At 46.8% G+C, this 23,483-nt stretch overlaps 1 protein-coding gene across 3 annotated transcripts in view; it reads right to left on the reverse strand.

Annotated features, from left to right (window-relative positions):
- The window catches only part of LOC129697533 (myomesin-2-like), a 130,220-nt gene that overhangs the window by 95,203 nt on the left and 11,534 nt on the right, over window positions 1-23,483 (reverse strand). For 2 of the 3 annotated variants that reach the window (XM_055636187.1, XM_055636186.1), the window contains exons 2-6: window positions 22,928-23,074; window positions 16,879-17,013; window positions 13,620-13,758; window positions 12,643-12,800; window positions 5,064-5,156 (exon numbers count right to left, since the gene is read on the reverse strand). In XM_055636187.1, the coding sequence (XP_055492162.1) occupies window positions 5,064-5,156; window positions 12,643-12,800; window positions 13,620-13,758; window positions 16,879-17,013; window positions 22,928-23,049 (647 nt within the window). In that variant the 5' untranslated portion in view covers window positions 23,050-23,074. Of the gene's footprint in view, window positions 1-5,063; window positions 5,157-12,642; window positions 12,801-13,619; window positions 13,759-14,011; window positions 14,155-16,878; window positions 17,014-22,927; window positions 23,075-23,483 lie in introns of those variants that run through there. The other variant, XM_055636188.1, reaches the window with a different exon arrangement.

Genomic DNA, 23,483 nt, shown 5'->3' on the forward strand with positions numbered 1-23,483 from the left:
TGGCAACTTTAATAGCACATAACTTATTTATGAACAACTAATGATGAACAGGTACCAGTATACCAGAACCAAACAGTCAGTTAATGAGAAAAAAAAGTGCAAATACAGAATCAACAAATTTACCCCCTGGGGATAAGTTTCCCACACATTGGGAACCCTTGGTCTAGAGAATTAGGCCATTCGACCCATCAACTGCTTCACCATTCAATCATGGCTGAACTATTTTCTCTCTCAACCCCCTCTTTGACACCTTTATTAATCAAGAACCTGTCAATCTCCATTTTAAAAATACCCAATGACTTGGCCTCCACAGCAGCCTGTGGTAATGAATTCCACAGATTCACCACCCACTGACTAAAGACATTCCTGCTCATTGAGATCCTTCTTCAGACTGATTGTAGGTGTGGGTGGGGGGGGAGAAAGAAATCTGGAAGAGTTGGGGGAGACGGGCAAAGCTTGGCAAGTGATAGATGGATGGAGGTGAGGGAAGGGTTCACTGACTGATGGGTGGACAAAGGCCTGGGATGAAAAGACAAAAAGCTGTGAGGTAAGAAGAGAAAGGGCATGAAAGGCATGGCCAGGGGAATGGAGGTAGGGGATATTTTGAGTCATAGAGACATTGCTTTGTACAGCATGGAAATGTGCCATTAGGCCCAACCCATCCCTGCTGACCGAGCCAGTTGAAATTGATCAAAACAAATGAAATCATGGAGATAACAATATTAACGTAAATATCAAAAGGATGCTGTCGATTTACAAGTGGATAGTGAATCAAAGGGAAGTAAAAAAGTTCAGCTGAATGCCCCAGTTTTATGAAGATTGGTGGCAAAGTTAAAATAAATGGAGTGCTACCTGACCAAGGCCCGTGTAAAACAGAGGGATTGATAGAAGATAGAACAGTACAGGAACGGGCCCTTCGGCCCACAATGTTTGTGCTGACCATGATGCCTTGCTAAACTGATCTCATCTGCATGTACATGACCAATATCCCTCTATTCCATGTTCTTTCATACACCTTACTAAAAGCCTCTTAAATGCCACTAGCGTATCTGCTTTCACCAACCCTAGCAGCGCGTGTAGAAAAAAACTTGCCCCACACATCTCCATAAAACATTCCCCCTCTCGCCCTGATAGCTCTGCCTTCCAGTGTAGGACATTTCCACCCTGGGAAAAGGTTCTGGCCACCTTAGGCCCTGGTGTGAATTGGTACACAGAATGTGAATTGGTACAATTTTATGATCCACCTTGCACTGGAGTTTGACTTGATTCTATTTATTTACTTATCTACTTATTTATTTATCTATCTACTCATGTATTTATTTATTCATTTGGCTATTTATCTATTGATTTATTTGTCTCTATTTATTTATTTGTTTGTTTATTGTATTTGGTTTGATGGGGCAACATTGAAAACAAAGCTTTTCCCTGTGCCTCAGTACCAGTGACAGTAATAAACATACACCATGGAGTCACAGAAGTAGCACGAGGTGTGCTGACCCTAGAGCCATCTTTAGCATAGTCTGCACGTCGGTGTGAAATAGCAGAGGTCTACATCACATTGACACACCCTTGCCCTCGCCTGAAGCCACCAGCTAACATGACATGATCCAGCCCACGGGGAACAACAGCAAATATGTGTAGGAAGGAGCTATGGACGGCACGGTGCTGCTGTGTCACAGCGCCAGAGACTCGGGTTCGACCCTGACCACAGGTGTTATCCACACTGAGTTTGTACGTTCTCGCGGTGACTGCGTGGATTTTTTCCGGGCGCTCCGGTTTCCTCCCACACTCCAAAGACTTACAGGTTTGTAGGTTAACTTCCTTTGGGAAAAATAAATTGTAAATTGTTCCAAGTGCGTAGGGTAGTGTACAGAGATCGTTGGAGTGGGACGAAGGGACTGCCGATGCAGATTTGTACCGAAGATAGACACAAAACGCTGGGGTAACTCAGCGGGTGAGGCAGCATCTCTGGAGGAAACAAATAGATGACGTTTTGGGACAGAACTCTTCATGGGACTGATTGTGGGAGGGGGCGGGGGGAGGAAAGCCACAGTATAGTTTTGACTGAACTTCCATAGCAAAGATGAGGGAATGGGGGACTGGAAACCATAAGTTGCTACAGTCGAAAGACGTGTAAAGTGCCTTGGACATAGGTGGGAAAGGATTGGACGGGGGGGAAGATAGGATGGAATCTTAAGAATGGTTCCGACCTGAGACAGCACCTATTCCTTTTATTCAGAGATGCTGCCTGACCCACTGAGTTACTCCAGCATTTTGTGAAAAGCAAAGATACTGTGGGAAGAACTGAGCTGTTCTTCCATCTTGTCGTGAACATTGGCAGTATTTCATTCTGTGGCAAGCGAACTTTACTCCAGTGAGGTTGCCCTTCGACACCAGGCTAAACATGTCTGGCTCAAGTGGACCACAAAGTCAATGATTTGAACACCTGCATGTCTTGTTTTGGAGGGTTAACAATACAGAATGCTGGATCACAATAGTTAACCTTATAAACAAGTATATGCGACTGACCTTACATTTATGCTATCAGAAATGATATAAAAATGGTGCATTTCTTGAGTCTGCAGAGCAGTTTCTTGCTTGTTTGTTCTCCTTGTCTGACAAATTTAGTTTAGAGATACAGCATGGAAACATGCCCTTCGATCCACCGAATCCATGTTCACACTAGTAATTCCACTACACGCTAGGCTAGGGGGCAATTAACCTACAAACCCACACATTTTTGGGATGTGGGAGGAAACTCGATGGAAACCCACATGGTCACAGGGAGAAGGTACAAACTCCGTACAGCCAACCCCCGTAGTCAGCATCAAACCTGGGTCACTGGCGCTATGAGGCAGCAACGCCACCGCTACGCCACCGCGCCGCCCTTTTGCAAATATAGTAAACCGTCACATCTCGTGTCAATTATTCTGACAATGTTGCGTTAAAACTTTGTAAAACCTGTAATCTGGTCCCAAGAGGTATATTGCGCTCAGTTCTGTTCACCAAGCAAGGATGGCCAAGACACAGGAGAGGGTGCAGAGATTGACAAAATGGCAGCCGGGATGATAGTCCAGAGAAAACAGGAACCGTTTCACGGGCGTGAAAAAGAGACGAAAGGGAGTTCTAGAGGTATTCGAGGTCTGGAGTCATTTAGTCAGAATAAGTTACAGAACTAGGCAGAGAGCACGGTGGTGCAGGGGGAAGAGTTGCTGCCTTACAGCACGGCAGCATCGGAGACTGACTACGGGTGCTGTCATTACACAGTTTGTACGTACTCCTTGTGACCTGCGTGGGTTTTCTCCAAAATCTTCCGAATCCTACCACACTCCAAAGACGTACAGGTTTGCAGGTAAAATTGTAAATTGTCCCTGGGATAGCGTTAGTGTGCGGGGATCGCTGGTGCCCGCTGGTCGGTGTGGACTCGGTGTGCCGAAGTGCCTGTTTCCACGCTGTATCTCTAAACTATACACTAAAGTAAATGTCAGATGGAGTTTAATCGAAGCAAGTGCGAGGTGTTGCACTTCAGGAGGTCAAATGCAAGGAGAAAGTATATAGTTAATCACAAGACCCTCAACAGCATTGACTTCAGGGTCTAAGTCCATAACTCCCTAAAAGTGGTGACACAAGTAGATGTAGAGGTAAAGCAGGTGTATGGTATGCTTGCTTTCATCAGTCGGGGCATTATGTATAAGAGTCAGGAAGCCAACATGCAGCTTTATAGGAATTTGATGAGGACACATTTGGAGTATTGCAATGGTTGACACAAAACGCTGGAGTAACTCAGTGGGACAGGCAGAATCTCTGGAGAGAAGGAATGGATGACATTTTGGGTTGAGACGCTTTGTGCAGTTCTGGTCACCCCGATACAGGAAGGATGTGGAGGCTTTTACCAGAATGATGCCTGGATTAGTGGGTATTAGCTACATGGAGAGGTTGTACAGACTTGGATCGTTTTCTCTGGAATGCGGGAGGTTGAGGAGAGACCTGATAGGAGTAAATAGAATTACGAGAGGCATGGATAGGGTAGACAGTCTGATCCTTTATCCCCCAGGGTGGAAATATCTTAAAACTGCGAACTCTTGTATTTGATAAGAGTGGAAAGGTTAAAGATGTGTGGATTAAATGTGTTTATTTATTTTGTAAACACAGAATGGTGGGGTCCAGGAATACACCGCAGGGGTGGTGATGGAGGCATTGAAGAGGTTTTTGGACAGGCACACGGATATGCAGGGAACAGAGGGATATGCATCACGTGAAGGCAGGCGAGATGGTTTCATTTTGGTATATGTTCGGCACAGACATCATGGGCAGGAGGGCCTGTATTTGTGCTGTACTGCTCCAACCATAGAGAAGGGGATTCCCCTGGCAGAAGGCTTGAAGATAAAGGATGCAGACCTGTGGTGATTGAGAGAGAGAATAGTGAATGGCTTGGATAGAGTGGATGTGGAGGGGATGTTTCTAGTGGGAGAGTCTAGGACTAGAGGCCATAGCCTCAGAATAAAAGTGTGTACCTTTAGAAAGGAGGCGAGGAAGAATTTTGTTGGTCAGACGGTGGTGAATATATGGAATTCATTGCCACAGAAGGCTGTGGCGGCCAAGTCATTGGATATTTGAGGCAGAGATTGACAGATTATTGATTAGCAAGGGTACTAAAGGTTACAGGAAGAAGGCAGAAAGGAGAATGGGGTCAAGAGAGAAAGATGGTTGATTGGCAGAGCAGACTCGATTGGGCCGAATTGCCTAATTCGTCTCTAGACTTTAGAAATACAATGCAGAACCAGGTCCTTTGACCCACTACATGCTGCCCAGTGATCACCTGTACTACACATCAAGGACAATCTACGGAAGCCAATTGACCTACAAACCTACACGTCTTTGGAGTGTGCGAGGAAACCGGAGCACCCGGAGGAAACCCACGGAGTATGTTCAACCTCCGTACAGGCAGCACCCGTGGTCAGGATCGAACCCGGGTCTCTGGCGCTGTGAGGCAGCAACTCCACCAATCTGCGTTACAATTTATGATCTTCCTGTGATTTCTTTATACTGCTGCATCAACTCACCTGCTAATCTCCAACGAGTGTACACCATAATAACTATCCATCCTGTATTTCCCTGGTGTACCAGTCTGGTCAATGTAGACGTCATCTTTATACCTGCCAATAAAACACAAACAAATCCGTTACACTGGGTCCAGGCAAAGAGGAATGGCCCAATGTTCATCCATTTGGAAGCAAGTTGGATAGATATTTCCAGGTGGGACCCTTCTTCAGATTCTTCTGTCCATTCACCTCTGGCCCCTTTGAGGACATTGGACCTGTTCTATGGAACTGATGCACTACAATGCTGAGAACTATATTCTGCACCCTTCGTTCTAGCTATTGTACTCGAGTTTGAACCAATTGTATCTATGTATGGTGTATCTGATCTGTTTGGATAGCGTGCAAAACAAAGATTTTTACTGAACCTCAGTAACCTAAATGTATTCCCTCCACAGATGCTGCCCGACCAGCTGAGTTACTCCATCAATACGTTTTGCTCAAGACGCCAGCGTTTGCAGATCCTTGTGTATTTATGCTTTTAGTGATGTTGCAGGAAGAAGCAAAAGGCTATAGTCGTCCCCAATTAATCAGGGTCTTACAACATGGAAACAGATCCTACGGCCCAACTAATCCATGCTGACCAAGATGCCTCATCTACACTCATGCACCCATTCGTATTTGGCCCATATTCCTCTCAACTTTTCTCATCGACGTACCTGTCCAAATGTCTTTTAAATGTTGTTACAGTCCCTGGCTCAACTAGTTCCTTTGGCAGCTCGCTCCATATACCTACTGTCTTCAGGCTCTGTTTAAATCTTTCTCCTCTAAACTTAAACCCATATCCTCTGGTTCTCGATTCCCCTACTCTGTGTAAAATACTGCATTCGCCCTATCAATTACCCTCGTGATTTTATAGGGTCTCTAGAAGATCACCCCTCAGCCACCTGCCCCCCAAGGATTAAAGTCCTAGTGTGGAGGAAGTAACTGCAGGTGCTGGTTTATACCGAAGATAGAGTCAAAGTGCTGGAGTAACTCAGCGGGTCAGGCAGCGACTCTGGAGAAAAAGAATGGGAGACATTTTGGGTTGGAACCCTTCTTCAGAATAAACTCCTAGCCTGTCCAACCTCTCCCTGTAGCTCAGGGCCGCAGTTTCATATCTGTTTATCATTGACAGGACATAGCCCAACAGTGCTTTGATCTTTTGTTGGCCGATAAACCTTTAGGACATCTTGAGACTGTTTATGGATTAGGTTAATTAACACCATGTTCATTATAAAATAAACATAGTCCCAAATATATACTTACATGGTTTAAACAGCTGAAATGGTGAGGTGTGGTTTCACATAGGTTGGAATACCTTTGCTCAGTATACTATATTGTATGGAGAATGGATACGAGGAGGAATTTCTTTAATGACTTTATAGTTGAGATAGTGTGGAAACAGGCCCTTCAGCCCACTGAATACACATTGACCAACAGTCACCCTTACACCAGCACTATCCTACACACTGGGTATTACTGACGACAATTAACCTACAAACCTGGACGGTTTTAGAATGTGGGAGGAAACCGGAGTACCCGGGGGAAAAACCCACGCTGTCACAGGGAGAACATACAAACTCTGTACAGACAGCACCCGTAGTCAGAATCGAACCCTGGTCTCTAGCACTGTAAAATGCCCGTCCCACTTAGGAAACCTGAATGGAAACCTCTGGAGACTTTGCGCCCCACCCAAGGTTTCCGTGCGGTTCCCGGAGGTTGCAGGTAGTGAAAGCAGGTAGGGAGACTGACAAAAACCTCCGGGAACCTCCGGGAACCGCACGGAAACTTTGGGTGGGGCGCAAAGTCTCCAGAGGTTTCCGTTCAGGTTTCCTAAGTGGGACAGGGGCATAAGGCAGTAACTCTACCGCTGCACCACTCTCAAAGGCACAGAAGACAAGAAATGTCAAGGAGTTCATAGAGTCCCAGCCGTTTACAGGAGGATCGGTGGAGAAGACCCTGCTGAAGCCTATTGATTCAGTATTATCAGTCATATCGATGATAGGGCAACTAGATAGACACAAAGTGCTGGAGTAAGTCAGGTCAGGCAGCATCTCTGGAGAAAAGGAATAGGTGACATCTCGGGTTGAGACCCTTCTTCAAATATCCACTCAGTCTGAAGAGTCTTCAGAATGTGGGGGTGGGGGTGGGGAAAGAAAAAAAGGAAGAGGCACAGACAGTGGGCTGTGGGAGAGCTGGGAAGTGGAGGGGGAAGGAGGGAGCATCAATCTGAAGAAGGGTCTCGACCTGAAACATCACCTATTCCCTCACTCCATAGATGCTGCCTCACCTGCTGAGTTTCTCCAGCATTTTTGTCTACCTTCGAATTTTCCAGCATCTGCAGTTCTTTCTTAAACATTAGAAAGGTAAATCATCAGTTCAGCTGCACCCAGAGGTGCTGTGGGCATAGTGAGACTCCCAGCTTACAAAATACAGGCAGCAATATGCCCTCCCAACCTTAGACAACATGGTGTCGTGCAAACAAACATTTCCTGGTATCGGTAACACTGGTAGACTTAGCGTGGCTAATTTTAACTGGGAGTGTGCAAGCGATGCTCCCTCTGGAGCTTAAATCCCGACTACTGGATCTACGCTCAACATCCTTACGGAAACATTAGTTGGGATTAGTTATCACCCTTTGTATTTCCCCAAAGGCAGGGTGATTAAAATGCTCCGACATTCACACTCTAATCAAGCTCTGTTCATGTAATGGTGGACACAAGATACTGCAGCATATTTCCCAATGCTGGTCACTGCCAGAGGATGGTCATTATAAGGAGGCTGCTACACTTTACTGTGGTGGGGAAGGTGCTGCTTGGGACCTTTGCCAAGTCCAAAGGTTCTGTGGGTGAGAGAAGGCCATTAACTTCAGCCAAAGACCAGGGTTTGGGTCAGGGTGCAAAGGGGCAGGGGTGAGGACAGATGCTGATCTACAAAAGAACACACTAGAGCTGGGGCTGGTGCAGTGGTGCAGCGGTAGAGTTGCTGCCTCACAGCGCCAGAGACCCGGTTTGATCCTGACCTTGGGTGCAGTCTGCGCACTGAGTTTGCACATTTTCCCAGAAGTCTCTTAAATGCACTATCCTATATGCCACAAACGCCACCCCTGGGAATGCGTTGCGGGCACTTACCACCCTGTGTGTGTATAAAAAAATAACCTTGCCTCACACACCTTCTTTAAACTTTGCCCCTCGCAACTCAAACCTATACCCGCTCGGCTTTGACATTTCCATCGCAGAGAATGCATGAACTCTATGCACCAGCTGGAGTGGGGATTGAGCTGTTGTATCTCTGGATCACAAGTCAACATTTTGTTCTGTAGAGTTGTTTTAGTTTTGTTTATAGATACAACATAGAAATAGTCCCTTCGGCCCACCAAGTCCGTGCCAACCAACAATAATCCATATACTAGCTCGATGTTACCCCACATGCATCCGACACTCTAGGGGCAATTTACAGAGGCCAATTAATCAACAAACCTGCACATCTTTGGGATGTGGGGGGAAACCGGAGCACCTGGCGGAAGCCCACGCAGGTCCCAAGGAGAACGTACAAACTCCGTACATACAGCACCCGTGGTCAGGATCGGACCCGGGTCTCTGGTGCTGTGAGCTTTGTATAAATCGCAAAGAGGACCAAAATTCTGATCAAGACATTTCACTTATCAATGCCTAGAGCCCTCTTAAAACATTCCTGTTGACTCTATATTTAGGTGGTTGTTAACCTCCTTATCTTCAGTGATATATAAATATAGCTTGCTCTCAAACATAGATTGAGAACATTAAGCATTCACACATGAACTTCCTTAACAGGAATTTGTCGTCTCAATTGAAGTGTGAAGGAGATGGCGGGGCGAGTCCCTGTATGAGCTTTGGAGACAAAGAAGAAAGGAAAGATTTGATAGGATAAATTGGACTTGCTTAGATGGGGCACCTTGGTTAGCATGGACGAGTTGGGCCGAAGGACTTGCCCCTGTGCTGTATGACCATGAATTTCAATAAATCTATTCAAAGTCCCCACAGGATTTGATTGGTAATATTCTTTAAAGCTCATACAGTAACCAATTTCTATAATTTGGTAATGGTATTAGGAAAATTAAGACAGTCCCCAATACGAGTGGCTGTCAATAGTTGTATCTAAGACAATATGTAACACACATCTGATATAAGAGGCATAGATTGGGGGCAGCACAGTGGTTTAGCGAGTTGCTGCTTTATAGCGCCAGAGACCAGGGTTCGATCCCGACTATGGGTGCCGACTATACTGAGTTAGTATGCTCTTAGGTTTTCTCTGGATGCTCTGGTTTCCTCCTACACTCCAAAAACCTGCGGGTTTGTAGGTTAATTGGCTTCGGAAAAATTGTAAAGTGTGTGTAGGATAGTGCTAATGTACGGGGGGGATCGCTGGCCGGCACGGACTCAGCGGGCCGAAGGGCCTGTTTCCACACTGTATCTCCGAATTAAACTAAACCAGATCAAGTGGACAATCAGAAGCTTTTTCCCCCCAGGGTGGATATGTCAGACACAAAGAGGATATAGCTATAAGGTGAGAGAAGCAAAGTTTAAAGGAGATGTGCAGGACAAATTATTTCAGATACAGAGGGTGGTGGGTCCATGAATGAACTGCCAGGGGTGGCGGTGGAGGCAGGTACAATAGTGGAGTTTAAGGGGTTTTAGAGTCAGGTGGATATGCAGAGCAGGGAGGGATACGGGGCAGCAGAGGAGATTAGATGAACTTGCCATCATGTTCAGAACAGATGTAGTGGGTAAACGGCCTGTCCCTGTGCTGTACTGTTCTGTGTAGAAAGGAATTGCAGATGTTGGCTTATACCAAAGATAGACACAGAGTGCTGGGATAACTCAGTTGGTCAGGCAGCATCACAGGAGAAAAAGGATGGGTGACATTTCAGGTCTGAAGAAATTGTCACCCATGCCTTTTCTCCAAAGATGCTGCCTGACCCACTGAGTTACTCCAGCACTTTGTGCCCATCTTCTGTACTGCTCCATGTTCTACAGGGTTAAAAGTAACTAAAATGTCTTGCCATGTAATCTGATAAATATTCACATCAGACTGAAGGAAGAGGCATTAGGGCAAGTGGTCAAATGCCTGGCCTGAGAGAGAGGTTTCAGGGGACATTTTAAAAGTTGATAGGCAGATGGGTGGACAAAGGCCAGAAATGGAAAGACAAAAGGCTGCGATGAGATGAGAGGAGAGGAGACACGACATGTGAATCGAGAGGAAAGGGATGGTGGGGGAAAGGGGAGGTGGGACTGTAGGAGAAATGGTTTTGTCTCCAGGTGGGACACAGGGAAAGGTGGATGGGATAGGGGGAGGGGGGTTGTTGGTAAGATACCTAAAATTGGAGAAATATCTGCTGTAATGAATGTGCGATGTGGACATTATCCCCCTGGGACAATACCTACAGAAGATATTCAAGGCATTTCAGGAATACCCATTTCGAAGAATCCAATCTAACAGAGTAACTTTGGCTAACAGAGCTATGGTCACAGCGATCGCCTTGTTTTGGGACAAGTAAATATTATTTGTAGCTGTGTCTTTATGTAGATTGTAAAAATATTTTCTTGAAACTCCCGATGCTTTTGATTTTAATACAGCCTATAATAACTGCCTCACAGAACCAGAAACCAGGGTTCAATCTTGATCTTGGGTGCTGTCACCAAAATATCACCCATCCTTTTTCTCCAGTGATGCTGCCTAACGCATTGTGATACTCTAGCATAGGTCTTTTTGGGTCTAAACCATCTGCAGTTGTTATTGTTTCTGCAGTTCTTTGTTTCTATATATTCTTGGTTCTTGGTCCTCCAAAATATTCCAAATGGAATTTAAACTGGAGGTGGTGAAGGGAGGGCTTAAGCCAGAAAGGGTTATTGGGAAGAAAGAGCTACTTTAAATTTAGTTGCATCTGGTTGGGTAACTATAGTTGGGCGGAGATTATTCCATGCTTTAATTGTGTGGGGCAAGAACGAATTGTTGTACACATCTGTCTTTGTAGCTGGGATCACAAATTGGATTGATTTTTGCAGAAGAAAGTTGGCAATGTTATGATATAGTCGAGTTGCTGCCTTACAGCGCCAGAGACCCAGGTTCGATACCGACTACGGGTGCTGTCTGTACGGAGTTTGTGCGTTCTCCCTGTGACCATGTGGGTTTTCTCCGGGTGCTCTGGTTTCCTCCCACACTCCAAAGACGTGCGGGTTTGTAGATTAATTGGCTTCTGTAAATTGCTCCTGGTCTGTAGGGAGTGGGACAACACAGAACCAGTGTGAGTGGGTGATCGATGGCCGGTGTGGACTGGGTGGGACGAAGGGCCAGTTTCCATGCCGAATCGTTCAATCAAAACTCAGCTACTCGTTTACCTATGTGCTTTCAGTTTAAAGATCGCATTCTGCCATGCATTGTGGCAGCTGCAGCGTTAGCACACCTGCATACACCTGTCCACATGCAATCGCAGGACGATCCAGGCAGAGGCGAAGGCTGGAGGCCCTGCAGCAGCCTGGGGCTATCCTGGATCAGGCTCCGCTCCAGGAGACCGAGCGCACAGACTGGACTCTGAAAACAGTCAGAACCTGGCAACTCTTGCAAGCTGTGTCAGTGGACTTAGATACAGCGTGGAAACAGGCCCTTGGGAGCACAGAGTCTACACCAACCAACAATTATGCTGTACAATAGTCATGTCCTTCACACTAGGGACAATTTACAGAGGCTAATTAACCTTCAAACCTGCACGTCTTTGCAATGTCGGAGGAAACCAGAGCATTCGGTGAAGACTCACGTGGCCACGGGGAGAACGTACAAATTGTGTACAAGCAGCACAAGTAGTCGAGATTAAACTTGGGTTTCTGACGCTGTAAGTCAGCAACTCTACCCGCTGCACCACCTTTGTGCAGGCAGATAAGATGTGGTCTTGGCATCGTGTTCGAAGCAGACTACAGACTATTTCTGTACACATTGTATTAATTGGGGATTCTGCTTACTTTATTCAACTCGGATTTGTTCGGAACCTTAGTATATTTCTCACTTTCCCCCCCCGACTCTCAGCCTGAAGGTCTCACCTATTCATAAGTTTATAGGAGCGGAATTAGGCCATTCAGCCTATCAAGTCTATTCTAACATTCAATCATGGCTGATCTATCTCTCCCCCCTAACCCCATTCTCTTGCTTTCTCCCCACGACCCCCCCACACCCGCACTAATCAAGAATCTATCAATCTCCGCCTTAAAAATACCCAATAACCTGGCCTCCACAGCTGACTGTGGCAATGAATTCCACAGATGTACCACCCAGATGCCCAAAGACATTCTTCCTCAACTCCTTTCTAAAGATACTCTAAAGGCATTCCTTTTCCCCAGAGATGCTGGCTGACTTGCTGAGTTACTCAAGCATATGTGTCCATCTTTGTGTATAACTAGCATCTGTAGTTCCTTCATACACTAATACTTAACCAAAGAGTATGCAAAAACAATTTGCCTGTGTGTATGTACAGAGCACCATTGAACCAGTGAACCGTGCACATTGTGTGCTTGAGGTTAAGGCCACTTACCATCTGACCAAGGGGGTGGGGAATCCTTGCACGGTGCAGCACAACTTCACAAAGGAGTTTTCCCAGACAGTGTGGGACCTCAGTCGGACAAGGAACTCGGGAGCTCGGCACAGGGCGTCCTCTCGCACGTGTCTCTGGAGAGCCGTCCTCTCCTCTTCCTGCGGGGAAGAGAGCTCATGAGAGACAAACACACACCGAGACGGGACACCTCATGCCGAGCGAGCACCCCTAGGCAAGGCCAGCAGCATCATCAAGGACAAGTCGCAACCTGGCCACTCCCTCTGCTCCCCTCTCCCACACACCTCCAGATTCCGGGTCAGTTTCTTCCCAGTAGTTATCATCGCCCATTCCCCCCCCCTTCCTTCTCCCCCCCCCAGAGATGCTGCCTGTCCCGCTGAGTTACTCCACCTTTGTGTCTATCAGCAGTCCTGAACTACTATCTACCCCATTGTTGACCCTCAGACTAATCTTTGATCGGACTTCACTGGCTTTGCTTTGAACTAAACATTATTCCCTTTATCATGTATCTGGACTGTGGATGGCTCGATGGTAATCATGTACTGTCTTGCTGTTGACTGGTTCGGGCAGATGGGGCTCATCAGCCTGGGAAGGCAGTCCATCTAGGAGAGGGAAAACTCTGATTTAAAACCTCCACTGCCTTGTGGCCATATCCAGTCATGGAAAAGAGTAAACCTCAAGAAAATCTGGAGTCGGAGCCCCTAAGGCAGTTCGTCGTTGTCTACGACCTCGCTCTGGCAGCTCCTGTGACAGTGCTGGTGCCAAACTGTAATGGCCCTGCTGTTCCTTTGGACCAGGATGCATCACCCATGGTCAGTCATGACCGAGGGGGGGGGCCTACTACTTGACTGGTTAGCACGGAACAAAAGCATATCACTGTGCACGTGACAATAAACCAAACTGAAGGTAGTGTCGGGCGAAGGGGTTGGCTCTACGGCCGGTTAGACGGGGCAACTTACCATCCTGGTCAGAGCCAGCATTTCCGTGCTCTCGTGGGCAGTCCTACTCAGCCGAGATATCTCGTTCTCCATGGCTCTCAGCTTGGTGCCATACAGAAAGGACCTCGCTTTCACCCTCCGCGACGACTCCTCGACCACTCTGCCAAACACACACAACGGGGAAAATTCTCTAAACCTCTCAGCATCACTTCCGTGGGTCAACTTGAAAACATCCCATCACGTACAGAACATCTTAGTTTTAGTGCTAGACATACAGCGCCTAGACAGGCCTCCCAGCCTATCAAGTACACACCGACCAACGATAACCCCTTAGTACACTAGCACCATCCTACACACACACACACACCAGGGACAATTTACAAATTTTTACTGAAGTCAATTAACCTACAAACCTGCACGTTTTTGGAGTGTGGGAGGAAGCCTGAGCACCCGGAGAAAACCCACGCGGTCACAGGGCGAATGTACAAACTTAGTACAGTCAGCACCCATGGACAGGATGGAACCCGGGTCTCTGGCGCTGTGAGGCAGCGATTCTACTGCTGCGACACCGTGCCGCCCTCCGTCTTGTTCAGTTCTGCTCGCAAATGCAAGGTAGCCCACTTGATGACTGTTTATAGCTCACTTAGAGCTGATAATGTTACCATGCAACCAAAGCCAAGTCACACTAATGTAAGAATGTCCCTGGGGGTATGTGCAATACATTGTCATAAGTCATGGGAAGCAGAATTAGGCCATTTGGCCCATCAAGTCTACTCCGCCATTCAATCGTGGATGATCCATCTTTCCCTACTAACCCCATTCTCCTGCCCTCTCCCCATAACCCCCCCCCCCCCCCCTTTACCAATCAAATATCTGTCAACCCCTGCCTTAAAAATATCCAAGGACTTGGCCTCCACAGCTCTATGTAGCAATTAATTCCACAGATTCACCACCCTCTGACTAACAAAATTCCTCCTCATCTCCTTTCTAAAGGTACGTCCTTTTATTCTGTGGCTGTGCCCCGTGGTCCTGGACTCTCCCATTTTGCTGATTAGGCTGGATAGACCGCAAGGCCTGTTTCCACACTGTATGTCTAACACTAAAACGTTCAGTACATGACGGGATGTTTTCAAGTTGACCCAAACAAGTCGGAAAAAATGCACGATAGCGTACAAAACTAATATTAAAAAATCCCTACTTCCCCATGGAGGACGGATGTGGAGGCTTTGGAGAAGGTGCACAAGAGGTTTAGAAGAATCCTCCCAGATTAGAGGATTTTAACTACAAGAGATTGGACAACTAAAACATCCCACACTTTACACTTTAATACCAGAACCTCTATCTCCGTTTATACATAAAGGAGAGGATTTAATCACAGAATTCCAATTGTAAATGGCTGAAAGAACTAATTAATATACAAACATGAATTAAATATTTTCAATCGAGCAAAATTTATTATTAAATAATATTCCAAATGGTCCAGGACGACTTCCCAATAAAATTCCCCCAATCATTCTTTTACAAGCATGCCTCCTCTACTGAGGATGAGGTTTGGGCATAGGGTAACTACACTCCAATGTGAACTCGTGTCCACCACACAGGCCTAAAGAGCAAGACCAGGGCGTTCATACGTTACAGCAGCAGAATCAAGCCATTCGGCCCTTCAAGAGTCAGCTGGACATGACTTGATCCACCTCCAATTCTGTATTCCAATCTCTCAAAGGAAAGACTTTCAGACCTTACAGATGACTGGGACACAAACGTGGACGGGAGTTTAGTTTTAGTTTTCTACAGATATCTGTCCTTCGGCCCACTGAGTTCACGACGACCAGCAATCACCCCATACACTAGTTCCATCCTACACATTAGTGACAATATACAGAAGCCAATTAACCTACGAACCTGCACGTTTTTGATATGTAGGAGGATACTGGAGCACCCAGAAAAAACCCCACGTGGTCACAGGACGAACATACAATCTTGGTGCAGGCAGCACCCGTAGTCAGGATCGAACCCCGGCCTCTGGTGCTGAGGAAGCAACTCTGTCTCTGGGCCACACTGCCGACCCCGATTGGTTAGTAAGATTGGTTTAGTAATATCAAACACCAAGATAGCTGGTGGCACAGACGGTTGCCAAAGCATACGGCAGGATAGAGTCCAGCTGTAGAAACGGGCAGAGAAATGGCAGCCGGAATTTAATCAAAGCAAGTACGAGGCGTTACACTCTGCGAGAACAAATGCAAAGGGAAGGTACGCAGTTAGTGGCAAAACCCTGAAAAGCATTGTTGTGCAGAGGGATGTTGGGGTGGAACTGAAGTCCACAGCTCCCCTGGAGGTAGATTGTGTAAAGAAGGTGTACCATATGCTGGCCTTCATTGGTCAGGGCAAGAACACAACACAGCTGCACAGGACTTTGGTTCAGCCATATTTGGAGAACTGTCTGCTGTTGTGGTCGCCCCGATATAGGAAGGATGCAGAGGCTTTGGAGAGGGCACAGAACAGGTTGAGCAGAATGCTGTCTGGATTAACCACAAGGAGAGGGTAGACAGACTTGGAGCACCAGAGTCCGAGGAGAGATCAGATAAAAGTTTACAACATTGAGAGGTATAGATAGGATAGACAGACAGAACCTTTTCTCCATTGTGGAAATGTCAAAGATTTAAAGGCCTCGCTTTAAGTTCAGAGGCGCAAGGTTTAAAGGAGATGTGTTGGGGCAATTTTTTTTATTAAACTCTGAAAGAGGAAAATGACCAAACGTTATTGCCTTGCCATCACAGTGAGAACATTGATTCTGCTGTGGTGGATATTCATGTTCAATTCAATAGTGTATTGTGTTATTTTTATTCGTATGGCTGCATGGCAACTTGGTGCATGTGACAATAAATGTGAACAAACTTTTCTTTTTACATAGAGGGCAGTGAGTGCCTGGATTTCACCATCAGGGTTAGTGGTGGAGGCAGATACAATAGTGGCGTATTAAAGGCTTTTGAAAAGCGCATGGATATTCAGGGAATGGATCATGTGCATGCAGAGGGGATTAGTTTAACATGGCGTCATATTTGGCACGGACATTGTGGGCCGAAGAGCCTGCTCCTGTGCTGACCCATGTCCTTTGGAGCATTTAAAGCATCGCATTTGCGTTGGGGGACAGGGCAGGGTGCAAAACAGCTCTGCATACGTGGCACGGTGAATAGCAAGCACTATCTGCGAGATTAGCTGCAGTGTATGACGTTGCGTCCGCTACCTACATTGCTTGTTAATGCAAAGCACGTTGGTATACCTGCTCTTAAATGAAGGGATGGTGTATTCAGGAACCTCGTGTACAGGACAGTAGCAGATCCTCTTGGCACAGGGACTGAACCTGAACCTAGCCGAATGAGACACAGCTGACGATGCTTGAAGTGCTGATGAAGACCTTGAAAGGCGAAGAGAAAGTAAATATTCCTTCAGAGGGCAAGAAGGGAGGAGACATTTTCACTCTCGTACAAGGTGCTGCCTCCATTGGTACCACAATTAGTTTCATTTTTTTGTGCTCAGATAAACATTACAAAAACTGCATGCTCAATTCCACCAAAACACATCTGCGATTTTACCCATGCTTTCTGCGCAAAGTAAATCACTCCTCAAACTCGACAAATTCCCGCAGATTCCGACACGGGAAGATGAGGGAGACACAAGAGCCCGCAGAAGCTGCAATCTGGAGTGAAAAAGCAAAATGCTGGAGGAACTCAGAGATAGAAACTGTATCTACATCCAGGGACAGTTTCCTCCCGGCTGATATCAGGCAATTGAACCATCCTGTCACCAACTAGAGAGCGGTCCTGACCTACCACCTAAAGGGCCTGTCCCACTGTAGGAGGTCATTCTCCCGAGTTTCTCCTGATTCGAACTCGGAGAATTACGGTAATAGCCGTTCGTAGGTACTCGGGGCTCTCGTGGACATTGCTCACAGTGCTGAAAAACTTCACGAGTTACCGCGTTTCCCAGAATACTTGCCGTTAGGATTACGAGCCGTTACGTGACATCCACGAGCTCCGACGTAGCCGCTACATACATTCTACGTACTTAACACGAGTATGATTTTTTTTTTTTTTTTTTTTTAATTTATAAAAATAAACTCAGGAGAGCTCTTGAATTACCTCGAACAGTGGGACAGGCCCTTAACTTTTTGAAGACACTTGGACTATCTTTAATTGGAGGACTTTACCTTGCATTAAACGTTATTCCTTTATCCTGTATCTGTACACTGTGGACAGCCTGATTGTAAGCATGTATAGTCTTTCCGCTGACTGGATAGCACGCAACAAAAAGCTTTTCACTTGGTTCACAATAATAACCCAAACTCTAAAAGTAAACGCTGAAACTAAATGTCAAAACTGGCAGCATCTGAGGAGGGAAATGGACTGTCGACGTTTCGGGTTGGGACCCATCTTCAGCCTGGATATGGGATGCAAGGCGTTTGATTCCCTCAGGAGCTCTCAGAGGGCATGGTGATCAGATCCACACAATACCAGCGCTCTGCTGTGTGAGATTCAAATTGTAGTAAAACCAGCACACTGAAGCCTGTAGTTCTGGTCACAGTATGACTGAGTTTGCTTTAATTGGAACCGAGGGAGCCCAGGCGGGAGAGATACAATATAGAGGTTACAAAACTGCGAGAGGCCTGGATAGGGTAGGCAGTAGAAATCATTTTCCACACAGCAGAGGTGCCCAAGCCATGGGGCAGAGGTTTGAGAAGAGTAGGATGGTCAGGGAATATCAAAGGAAGATTTTTCAGCACTACCCAAGATTCTCACTACATTGAAGAAAGCATCTGGACATGCAGCTGAATCACCGAAGCATGGAAGGCCAGGGACCAAGAGCTAGTAAGTGGGACTTGTGTCGATAGGCATTTGATTGTGTGCAGGACTTGGGTTCACTTCAGTATATGGTCACATGTACAGAGGCACAGTGAAAAGCTTTTGTTGCGTGCTAACCATCCAGCGGAAAGACAATACAGGACTACCATCGAGCCATTCGCAGTGTGCATATACACAAGCGAATAATGTTTAGTGCAAATTAAAACTGGAAAAGTCCAATCAAAGATAGTCTGAGGGTCCCTGATGTGGTAGATAGTGGTTCAAGACCGCTCTCTGGTTGCAGTAGGATCGTTCAATTGCCTGATAATAGCTACAGGTAAACTTAGACACCTGTGAACACCTATCCATGTTCTCCAGAGATGCTGCCTGACTCAGTTACCCCTGCACTTTGTGTCTTTTTTGTACACCAGCAAATGGATAGGCCACATGGAGTTGGTGTTCAAAGTAACGGGCAATTTATTAAAACATATGCACACCAAGAAGCCAGCTAAAGCTGATCTCCTGGTATGTGTCAGTTTTAACAAATCGCCCATTAGAGGAGTCCAGTTTAGAGTTGCACATCTCTCTGGGAATAAGAAACACCACATGTTGCGGGGAAGTGGAATGAGAGGAGACCTGGTGGTGGTCAGGTACACTTGTATTTCACCAGTCTGTTGACCAAAGGGACAACTTTTCCATCAGGGAAAACCCATCAGCGGAAATACCCTTCAATGATAATCACCAATCACCTGCGGAAGGGCCTGTTTTCATGCTGCATCTCCATATTAAAGTAAACCACAATGCTTGCCCTCTGGGGCAGTTTAAATGCCTGCAGTAATCCTGAATGCTGAACATTTCCTCACCCTTTCCAATCTTCCATAACATCCACAATTTCAGAACTTGTACCTTGGATTCCAAGGTTTGCATGAACTGTGAGCACCGTTGATCCCAGAATGATACCAGTCGTGTTTTAGTTGTCACCTCTGGTCGCCCTTGTGCCCTTTGTCATGAACCTACACACTCGGCAACTTTTTGTTGATACCGCATTCTCCAATTTTACTTCTTTAGATAGATAGATAGCCTTTTATTGTCATTCAGACCGAAGTCTGAACAAAATTGCAGCAGTCATACATATAATACCATACAATAAAACAACAATAAACACATATTAACATCCACCACAGTGAGTCCACCCAGCATCTCCTCACTGTGATGGAGGCAAAAGTCTTAGGTCGCAGTCTCTTCCCTCCTCTTCTCCCTCTGCGGTGGGGCGATACCCCCCCCCCCCCCCCCCCCCGGGCGATGTTAAGAACAGTCCCGCGGCTCAAACACCGCGGCCCGGGGTCCTGCAGAAGCAGCTGCTGGCCCGCGGCCGAACCCCGGACTCAGGCCACCACCGCCAGAACACCGTCCCAGCCACCCTCACGTGAGTACTGTGCCGTCTTCAGCCTTGGGCTGGGCCGCCCCGGCTTGGGCGTCGCTTCTCCCCCCGGACCGGGCCGCCCCGACTTGGGCGTCGCTTCTCCCACCGGACCGGGCTGCCCCGACTTGGGCGCCGAACCTCCCTCAGGCTGCCAGCGCCGCACCTTCCCGAGCTCGGCTGCTCCGATGGGAGCCTCGTTCCACCCTCGGGCTGGCCGTCCTCACGGGAGCATCCCAGCCTCTTCCAGCCCTGAGTCGGACCACCCTCACAGTAGTGAGCTCAGGGCGAGTCCTGACGGTGCTCTGCCTCCGGAGCCTCGAGGTCGTCAGCTCCATTAGGCCTCAGCGCAGACGGAGGCAGAGAAGGGGAAAACGACAAAAAGGTCGTATTCCCCCGCAGGGAGAGACTGCAAACCCCGTTTCAACCCCCCCCCCCCCCCCCCCCCCCCCACAAAAACACAAGCTAAAACCAAAAAAACTAGACTAACCAAACAAAATAAACAACATAAAAACACACAAGACAACGGGACCGCCGGTAAGCCGCTGCAGCCAGAGCCGCGCCACCACTCCGATTTAGGCTTGAGATACAACCGGGAAACAGGCCCCTGGACCCATCGAGTGAGTCCACACTGAGCAGTGATCACCCTGTACACCAGCACCACCCTACACACTAGGGACAGTTTACAGGAGCCAATTAACCGACAAACCTGAACCTCTTTGGAATGTGGGAGGAAACCGGAGCAGTTGGTGCAAACCCAGGTGGTGACAGGGAGAAGGTACAAATTCTGTACAGACAGCACCCGCAGTCAGCATTGAACCTGGGTCTCTGATGCTGTGAGGCAGCAACTCTACCACTACTCCACAATGCCACCCTCAAACCCTGCTACTTTTTGTTGACTCCACATTCTCAGCATTCACGTGTTGGGCTTGTTCAGTAACAGTTTTTAACACGATTGGCTTTTTCCACCAACTCAAATTTCCCCAGAGCCATTCACTCACACACCAGCCCAGAGACTGATAGGGAACTTTACTAAAAACATTGGAATCCACATGATATGCTAAATAACACCTACCAACTAGTCCTCCAAGCCCTCTCACTACCTCTGACCTTTGTTATTTAATGATAGTAGTCATCAAATTTGGAACTAATTAGTTATCCACTTTGCTAGTGCTCAGACCTCTTCCTTCATGGTTTCGTGTGCCTTCAACTGCCAGTTTGGACATCACTTTTGTACCTTGACTTATCGGAGTCGCTGCCTCAACAAGGCGGCCAGCATCGTCAGAGACCTACCACCCTGGCCACACACTCATTTCACTCCTGCCATCGGGTAGATATAGCAGCCTGAAAGCTATAATGTCCAGGAGTAGCTTTGTCCTCAACCATCAGGCTATTAAACACTACAACCTCCAAATAAGCTCTGAATTACACAGACTTGGGGCATTGTTTTTGTCTTTACACTATTAGAAATAACTCCTCTCTAGAAGGAACATTATTCCAGTAAGTTGCAGCAGCAGACAGCATTGAGTCGGCCTAATTTCACTTCCCTACGACACCATGCCCAGTGTGTTTGCTTCCGCACCTCATTAAAACTCAGTCCTAAACTCGGAAAAGGTTAAGAATGTCTTAACAAGTCTTATTTTAGTTTTATTGGGCCAACATTACTCAAGGAAATACTCTTTCAAACTCCAACATCATAAACTTCCTTCACAGCCAGGAGAAGATGTTGGATGCTGGAAAGAATGCAGAGAACATTTACGAGGACATTATCAGGACTCGATGGATTGGGCTATGGGGAGAGTTTGGGCAGGCTAGGACTTTTTTCCTCAAAGAGCAGGAGGATCTTGTAGAGGCGTGCAACATCATGAGGGGAATAGATAGGGTGAATGCACAGTCTTTTACCCACAATAGGGAAATCAAGAAACAGGGAGCCTGGGTTTAAGCAAGAGGGGAAAGATTTAATAGGAACCCGAGGGGCAATATTTTTCACACAGTCTATGGAATGGAGGTAGTGGAGGCAGGTCCCATAACGACATTTAAAAGATGTTCGGACAAGTGGGACTTGTGTATATGGGATATCTTGGTTCAAATGGGCAAGTTGGGCCGAAGGGCCATTTTCCATGCTATACAACTCTAGAAATAATCTTCAGAATTTAACTGTGTGCAATCATCTATTCATCAGCTACTCATAGTCAAACAGCACAGAAACCAGCCCTTCGGCCCAACTCAAAGCTGACCAAAACGCCGCGTCTATAATAGTCCCATTTGTCTGCATTTGGCCCATATCCCACTAAAGCATTCCTATCTATGTACTCATACCAGTGTCTTTTAAATGCTGTTTTTGTACCTGCCTCAACTATCTCCACTGGCAGCTTGTCCCAGCCAGCTTGTCCACACCCACCACCCTTTGAATTCAAAAAGTTGCCCTTCAAGTTCCTGTTAAACTATCTCAGAATCTTGATTCTCCTACCCTGGGTAAAAGGCTGAGCAGTCACCTACCTGTTCATGATTTTATCTACCTCTATATGATCACCCCTCATGCTCCTGCACTCCAAGGAATAAAGTCCTAGCCTACCCAATCTTTCCCTATTCGTTAGGCCTTCAAGTCCCGGCAACATCCTCTTAAATCTTCACTGCATGCTGCCTTGGGACTAATTGACTGCTGTTCCATGACCCCGCCTATCTAGGAGTTTAACGCAGCACAGTGCCGCAGCGGTAGAGTCGCTGCCTTACAGCACCGGAGTCCCCGGTTCCATCCTGACTACGGGTGCTGTCTGTATGGAGTTTGCACGTTTTCACTGTGACCGTGTGGGTTTTCTCCGGGTGCACCGGTTACCTCCCATATTCCAAAGACGTACAGGTTTGTAGGTCGACACAAAATGCTGGAGTCACTCAGCGGGACAGACAGCATCTCTGGAGAGAAGGAATGGGTTTGTAGGTTAATTGGCTTTGGTAAAGATGTCAAATTGTCCATAATGTGCAGGATAGTGCTCGTGTATGGGGATCACTGGTCGGTGCGCCAAAGGGCCTGTTTCTCTAAAACTAAAGGTGAACTATCTGCTGCCTCTCACCTTTTGGTCGAGCTGCTTCTGGTGGTGTAGTGCTTGACAAGTCTTTGGCTATCCGAGCTGCGGTAATCAAAGCCATAATGTTTATGCTTCTTTTGGTAAAATGGCAAGATTGTCGTTGCCATGGTGACCAAGTGTCTTCAACCAAACCTAGAAGAAAAATAAAGTCGGAACATATTTCAATTAGGTTGGTATTGACAAAATCTAGAGAGAACAATTCTGCTACATGTATTGGATATACTTTGATGTTTGATTTTTTTCACAACTTGTTTCTTGTTGATAGTGATAAAAACAAATCATTAATTTGGGGGAATTAATCCTTAAAACACAGACAATTCATCTTGGTGCGAGTCATGGGGAATGCCACAGAAGACAAGGATTGCAGATGCTAGGATCTTAAGCAAAACACAAAGTGCTGGAGTAACTTGGCGGGTTTGGCAGTATTTCCGAAAGACATGGAAAGGCAATGTTTCAGGTTAGGATTCTTCCTCAGACTGGTCCCAACCCCAAAACATCACCAATTCATGGCCTCCAGAGATGTTGCCTGGCCCGCTGAGTT

Source organism: Leucoraja erinacea, chromosome 5 (genome assembly GCF_028641065.1).
Source record: "Leucoraja erinacea ecotype New England chromosome 5, Leri_hhj_1, whole genome shotgun sequence".
NCBI classification, from domain to species: Eukaryota; Metazoa; Chordata; class Chondrichthyes; order Rajiformes; family Rajidae; genus Leucoraja; species Leucoraja erinaceus.